Here is an 8,258-nt window from a genome sequence, read left to right on the forward strand (position 1 = left end):
ATTGTAGATCATCTGAGAATGTTGTATATTGTCCGAAAACGTTGCAGACTGCCTGAAAAGGTATATTGTCTTAAAATGTTGCAGACTGTCTGAAAATTAGATTGTCTAAAATCGTTGTAGATTATCTTATAATGTTGTAAATGGTATGAAAATACTTTAGATTGTCTGAAAACGTTGCAGATTGTCTAAAGATGTTTTAGATTTATGTTTAAATTAAACATCTGAATTAAACAGAAACAAACAATAAACATTGTAGATTGTTTGAGAATGTTGTAGATTGTCTGAAAATGTAGATTGTCTTAAAATAATCAAAGTTGTCTTAAAAGGATTAAAATTGTCTGAATTAAACACAAACACACATTAAACATTGTAGATTTTTTTTGAATGTTGTAAATTGTCTGAAAATGTAGATTGTTTAGAATCGTTGTAAATTGTCTAAAAATGATCAAAATTGTCTGAAAATAGTGTGAATTGTGTGAAGATACAGTGGAATGCCTGAAAACATTGATATCATCTAAAAATGTTACATTGTCTTTAAATTGTCTAAAAAACAATGTATATTGTCTAAAATGTTACATTGTATATTGTCTGAAAATATTACATACCGTCTGAAAATATTGCAGATTGTCTGAGAATGTTGCAGATTATCTCGAAATGCTGTAAATTGTGTAAAAATGTTGTGCATTCTCTAAAACTGTTTAAAAACTGTGCTTCATTTTCAACGTAAAATAATTTTGTAGTTTTTTATTTTTCTATCTACAATGAGACTTTAAAACTCCTTTCACTGCCATTTAAAAATAATGTATATCACTGTCAATATAAACATGTTGTTGGATTTAAATTTGGTCAGAGTCACCTTGTTCATTGGCTCGAAGAAAGTTATTGTAATTCTTCATCAAAAAAAAATTTCATAACGGTCTCCAATTGAAAAAAAAACAAAAGAAATGGTTCAAATCCTATGAAAACATGGTGTGAAAATTTTTAATTAGGCAAAAAAAACGCAAAACAAAACGACGCAAAGTGAGTTACCCTTAATAGAAATTGTGTCTAGATTGCATTAGTAATACTTAGTAAAATTACTTTGTGGATGCTAGTAAAATTTAATTAGAATTAAATTTACCTTAATAAAGTATAATAAAAATAAAAGTACTTTATAAACACGGTCTACCACAAAGTAGTACTAAATCACTATCAACAACTTTTAAATATTTCTATCACAAGAAAAACGTTTTTAAATTTCTTTTACCCTGTTGGATTAAGAAAACGAAAGCTGGCACCAAAAGTCTTACACCCCCAATCCTTAGCTTAAAATTAAATTATAACAATTAGAAACCCTTATATAAACGTTTTGGAAAGACTAACCTGAATATGATTTAATCTGTAATGAATAAAGTACAAAAAAAACAAAAACTGATGTAAAACCAGTTTTCAGACACTTACCTGGTAGGTGGGTCTCTTACTAAAGTTAATTTGAAGGTTCCAGGCAATCGGCAAAGAAGAAAAAGAAGTGGTGCTGGAGTATCTACAGGAGGACAACAACGGAGACGAAGGAGATTCTTAGTGGTGACGTGTTTTGCTGCGACTTCTATGACGCTCTCGATGGGATGAACCTGATGAAAAGAAAATAAATTAATAATATGAAAAAAATGTATATTAAATTATTGATTAAACTAGATGTATTCTAGTCCTCAAGACCTTTGAAATGATACCCAACATGCCATAAAAGCCCATTCAAAACTTTTAAGTAAAACTTCTTTAGATTCGTTTACTAAAATTTATAAAGATACAAAAAACGTATAAATGATTAGATTTATTACGTTTTTATTTATGAAATCGTATTCTACTCTTCAAGACCTTTTAAATGATACCCCACATGCCATAAAAGCACATTTTTAACTTTTTGAAGTAAAACTTCTTTAAATAATAGTTTAAATTAATAGTCTTTTAAATAATAGTTTGTATCGTGTTTTTATTTATAAAATCGTATTCTAATTCCCAAGACCTTTTACATGATACCCCACATGCCTAAACAAAACACACTATTTTTTTGAATTAAAACTTCTTTAGATTCGTTTACTACAATTTATAAAAAAGCAATAAAAGTGTAAATAATAATATGTAACATGAGTTTATTCATAAAATCGTATTCTACTCTTCAAGACCTTAGAAAGGATACCCCACATGCCATAAAAACACGTTCTAAATATTTTGAAGTAAATCTTCTTTAGGTTCGTTTACTAAAACTCATAAAATATGCAATAAACGTTTAAATGATAAGATCTCTCACATTTTTATTTATAAAACCGTATTCTATTCTTCAAGACCTTTTAAACGATACCCCATATGCCAAAAAAACACATCTTAAATATTTGAAGTGAAACTTCTTTAGATTCATTTACTGTAATTTTATAAAAAATTGCAATATAAGTGTAAATAATAATTTGCATCATGTTTTTATTTAGAAAATCGTATTCTAATTCTCAAGACCTTTCAAACGATACCCCACATGCCATCAAAAGCTCATTCTACAGGTTTTGAAGTAAAACTTCTTTAGATTCATTTACTACAAATTCATAAAACAATTTAATCATTAATTTAAATTTGTGAATTTCTTATTTATTATGCCTATTATATTTATGCTCAAGTCACATTACAAATATTTATGAAGTCCTCACTTTTTCAAAGTCAATATTTTTTTATAAAAATGTGAAGTTTTAGTAATTTTTTTTTAGATAATTCAAAATTTTATTTCAATACTTATATTTCACTCAAAAACCTTTCAAATAATACACCACATGCCATAAAAACAGTTTCCAAATTGTTTGAAGTAAAACTTCTTTAAGCTTGTTGATGACAAATACAAAAAAAGATTGAACATATTTATGTATATTTAATATTATTATATGTATTATAATTATGCCCAAATTCAATTATAACATAATTACGTTTTCAATCATTTTGGCTCATGTTTCAAAAATGTTTATGTTCAAAAATGTAAAAAAATAAAGTTTTATAAATAAAACTTTGAAATATTTAAATTTTAAATTGGTATTCATATTCTATTTCAAACCAAGACCTTTCAAACGACACCCCACATGCCATTAAAGCATAAAGAATAACCTTTTTGAAGTAAAACTTCTTTAGAAATAACTTAAAAATTTAAAATCCCTTGACACTTCTTACCACGATTAAATTGATCACATAATTCACATACTACTCCTGAAGACTTTCAAAAGCAACCCATATGCTATAAAAACACTATTAAAATTTTTTGAAGTAAAACTTCTTCAGACTAATGTACTAAAAATGGAATAAAAGTGTACAAGGTCTGTTCAAAAAGTACCCGGAATTTTCGTTTTTTCAAAAAAATATTTATTTATTCGTCTACATTAATGTGGTCCCCTTCAAAGTAGTCCCCCCCCAGATATAATACACTTATGCCAGCGTTTTTTCCAATTTTCGAAGCACCCTTGATATTCACTTTTTGATATGTCCTTGAGCACTCTCAGCGATTTTCTTCAATCGAGGAAAACCGCCGTCCTTTCATGGGTCTCTTCAACTTTGGGAATAGGAAAAAGTCACACGGAGCCATATCTGGTGAATTTTTGCACTTTGCAACACTATTTCATTTTTTACGCAAAATTTAATACAAATTCTTTGACTTTTCAATTCTTCAATTTTGAAGTAAAACTTCTTCAGACTAATGTACTAAAAATGGAATAAAAGTGTACAAGGTCTGTTCAAAAAGTACCCGGAATTTTCGTTTTTTCAAAAAAATATTTATTTATTCGTCTACATTAATGTGGTCCCCTTCAAAGTAGTCCCCCCCAGATATAATACACTTATGCCAGCGTTTTTTCCAATGTTCGAAGCACCCTTGATATTCACTTTTTGATATGTCCTTGAGCACTCTCAGCGATTTTCTTCAATCGAGGAAAACCGCCGTCCTTTCATGGGTCTCTTCAACTTTGGGAATAGGAAAAAGTCACACGGAGCCATATCTGGTGAATTTTTGCACTTTGCAACACTATTTCATTTTTACGCAAAATTTAATACAAATTCTTTGAAAATTTCATCATACATTGTAAAAATCGCCGAGCTCAGAAAAACACGTCGAACCTTAGCGACTACCACAGACAAAGTAAACAGTGAATATAGCTGAAAATTTCATCATACTTTAGGGGCATGTATACCAACACAATAAAAAAAAAATTTTGACAATCAGACACTCCAGACCCGCGAAATTTAATTATTAGTAATTCCGGGTACTTTTTGAACAGACCTCGTATATTTTTTACAAATCATATCGTATTTGAGACAAATTTACAGTAACCTCAAAAACTGATGTATAAGTATGACTTTAATTTAAAAAAATGTAATATGCTTTGAAATCAAATTTAATATTTTGACATTGTAACATAGTCTTATTAATCACGTTTTTACTTATAAAATCGTATTACACTCTTCAACACCTTTCAAATGATACCCCACATGCCATAAAAACACAATCAAAATTTTTTGAAGTAAAACTTCTTTAGACTAGTATACTAAAAATAGAATAAAAGTGTATATTTTTTTACAAATTATGGTGTGAATGTTAGTATTTGATACAAAATTTAAAGTAAGACTCAAAGCTGATGACCAATATGACTCAAATCTTTAACATTTTAATATGCTTTGAAATAAAATTTAATATTGTTTCAATATTGTAACATGGTCGTATTTATTACGTTTTTATATATAAAATCGTATTATACTCTTCAAGACCTTTAAAATGATGATGTAAAAACACAATAAATTTTTTTGAAGTAAAACTTCTTTAGACTAGTATACTAAAAATGGAATAAAAGGGTATATTTTTTTTACAAATCATGGTGTAAATGTTAGTATTTGATACAAAATTTAAAGTAAGACTCAAAGGTGATGACTAATATGACTCAAATCTTTAACATTTTGATATGCTTTGAAATAAAATTCAATATTGTTTCAATATTATAACATGGTCTTATTTATCACGTTTTTATTCATAAAATCGAATTATACTCTTCAAGACTTTTCAAATGATACCCCACAAGCTATAAAAACACAATCAAAATTTCTTGAAGTAATACTTTTTAGACTAGTATACTAAGAATGGAATAAAAGTGTATATTTTTTACAAACAATGGTGTGAATGGTTAGTATTTGATACAAAATTTAAAGTAAGACTCAAAACTGATGTCAAAGTAGAGTACTACTCAAAGAGTATGACTCAAAGCTCATTAAAAATATTTTAATATGCTTTAAAATAAAATTTAATGTTATAATATTGTAACATGGTCGTATTCATCACGTTTTTATATATAAAATCGTATTATATGCTTCAAGACCTTTCAAATGATACCCCACAAGTCATAAGAACACAATCAAAATTTTTTGAAGTAAAACTTCTTAAGACTAGTATACTAAAATCAAAATAAAAGTGTGTAGAATTAGGTAATTTGTACAAAGGTTTAGGTAAACTAGATACTTACTTCGTTCAGACTTGTAATCTCTCCTACTCCTGTCCCTCTCTCTCTCGTAGTCATCACGCTTCTCACGATTATTCCTTTTCTTGTCATCTCTATCAGACCTAAATAATAAACACGATAAAATTAATCCCAAAAAAAGGCTTCAACAAAAACTCTCATAATAACAAAAATTAACATTTATCAATAACATTATTATTATAATTTATTACCTGTCTCTTTTCCTATCATCTCTCTCCTTCTCTCTAGACCTCTCCTTTCCTTTCGCCTTCTTGTGTCCTTTTCCTCATCTCGTTTCCTTCTCTCTCTTTCTTCTCTCTTAGAGACTCTCGCTCCTTTTTACGCTCCTCAGTCAATTCTTCAACAGCTTCACGAAGCCGAGCATATCTAAATAATAAAAATAATAATTATTAAATACATACGAGGTCTGTTCAAAAAGTACCCGGAATTACTAATAATTAAATTTCGCGGGTCTGGAGTGTCTGATTGTCAAAATTTTTTTTTTATTGTGTTGGTATACATGCCCCTAAAGTATGATGAAATTTTCAGCTATATTCACTGTTTACTTTGTCTGTGGTAGTCGCTAAGGTTCGACGTGTTTTTCTGAGCTCGGCGATTTTTACAATGGAAGAATTGAAAAGTCAAAGAATTTGTATTAAATTTTGCGTAAAAAATGAAATAAAGTGTTGCAAAGTGCAAAAATTCACCAGATATGGCTCCGTGTGACTTTTTCCTATTCCCAAAGTTGAAGAGACCCATGAAAGGACGGCGGTTTTCCTCGATTGAAGAAAATCGCTGAGAGTGCTCAAGGACATATCAAAAAGTGAATATCAAGGGTGCTTCGAAAATTGGAAAAAACGCTGGCATAAGTGTATTATATCTGGGGGGGACTACTTTGAAGGGGACCACATTAATGTAGACGAATAAATAAATATTTTTTTGAAAAAACGAAAATTCCGGGTACTTTTTGAACAGACCTCGTATATAGACATATACCTCACCATCATTTTTCATTTTGAAGTAAAGCTTCTTTAGACTCAAACTTGAAAATTAAAGAAAAAGTGACATTTTTACAGCAAATGGAAATTTATCACATATTTCAGATTGTTTCTTCAAGACCTTTCAAACGATACCCCACATGCCCTAAAAGCACATTCTAAATTTTTTGAAGTAAAACTTCTTTAGATTCGTTTACTAAAATTCATAAAATATGCAATAAATAATATCTATTATCACGTTTTTATATATAAAATCGTATTCTACTCTTCAAGACCTTTTAAATGATACCCCACATGCCATAAAAGCACATTCTTAACTTTTTGAAGTGAAACTTCTTTAGATTCGTTTACTAAAATTCATAAAAGATGCAATAAACAATACCTATTAAACAATATACCAATAAAATATACCTATAAAACAATATCTATTATCACGTTTTTATATATAAAATCGTATTCTACTCTTCAAGACCTTTTAAATGATATCCCACATGTCATAAAAGCACATACTACATTTTTTGAAGTGAAACTTCTTTAGATTCGTTTACTAAAATTCATAGAAGATGCGATAAATAATATCTATTATCAGGTATTTATACATAAAATCGTATTCTACTCTTCAAGAAATTTTTTGAAGTAAAACTTCTTTAGATTCGTTTACCAAAATTCATAAAAAATGCAATAAACAATATCTATTATCACGTTTCTATTTATAAAATCGTATTCTACACTTCAAGACCTTTTAAATGATACCCCACATGCCGTAAAAGCACATTCTAAAATTTTTGAAGTAAAACTTCTTTATATTCGTTTACTAAAAATTCATAAATAATATCTGTTATCGCGTTTTTATTGATAAAATCGTGTTCTACTCTTCAAGACCTTTTAAATGATACCTCACATGCCAGAAAAAACACTTTCTACATTTTTTGAAGTGAAACTTCTTTAGATTCGTTTACTAAAACTAATAAAAAATGCAATAAAAATATCTATTATCACGTTTTTATATAGAATCGTATTCTACTCTTCAAGACCTTTTAAATGATACCCCACATGCCATAAAAGCGTATTCTTAATTTTGAAGTAAAATTACTTTTTTATATTAGTTTACAAAAAATTCATAAAAAATGCAATAAATAATATCTATTATCACGTTTTTATATATAAAATCGTATTTTACTCTTCACGATCTTTTAAATGATTTCCACATGCCATAAAAGCACATTCTTAACTTTTTGAAGTAAAACTTCTTTAGATTCATTCACTAAAATTTATATAAAATGCAATAAATAATATCTCTTGTCACGTTTTTATATATAAAATCGTATTCTTACTCTTCAAGCCTTTTATACAATACCCCATATGCCATAAAAGCACATTCTAAACTTTTTGAAGTGAAACTTCTTTAGATTCGTTTACTAAAATTCATAAAAAAAGCAATAAATAATATCTATTATCACGTTTTTATATATATAATAGTATCTACTCTTCAAGACCTTCTAAATGATACCCCACATGCCATGAAAGCACATTCTTAACTTTTTGAAGTGAAACTTCTTTAGATTTGTTTACTAAAATTCATAAATAATATCTGTTATCAACGTTTTTTATATAAAATCGTATTCTACTCTTCAAGACCTTTTAAATGATACCCCACATGCCATAAAAGCAACTTCTAAATTTTTTGAAGTGAAACTTCTTCAGATTTGTTTACTAAAATTCATAAATAATATCTGTTATCACGTTTTTTGTA

General features: G+C 28.0%; 1 protein-coding gene across 1 annotated transcript in view; it reads right to left on the bottom strand.

Annotated features, from left to right (window-relative positions):
* Window positions 1–1,557: 1,557 nt before the first annotated feature.
* The window catches only part of LOC113374471 (luc7-like protein 3), a 16,760-nt gene continuing 10,059 nt past the window's right edge, over window positions 1,558–8,258 (bottom strand). The window contains 4 exon segments of the mRNA XM_026614506.1: window positions 1,558–1,610; window positions 5,514–5,602; window positions 5,720–5,763; window positions 5,765–5,894. Of these exon segments, the coding sequence (XP_026470291.1) occupies window positions 1,558–1,610; window positions 5,514–5,602; window positions 5,720–5,763; window positions 5,765–5,894 (316 nt within the window).

The sequence above is a fragment of the Ctenocephalides felis genome, unplaced genomic scaffold, assembly GCF_003426905.1.
Source record: "Ctenocephalides felis isolate EL2017-DRISC unplaced genomic scaffold, ASM342690v1 CF-g0.4_SCAFFOLD_01833, whole genome shotgun sequence".
Lineage (NCBI taxonomy): Eukaryota > Metazoa > Arthropoda > Insecta > Siphonaptera > Pulicidae > Ctenocephalides > Ctenocephalides felis.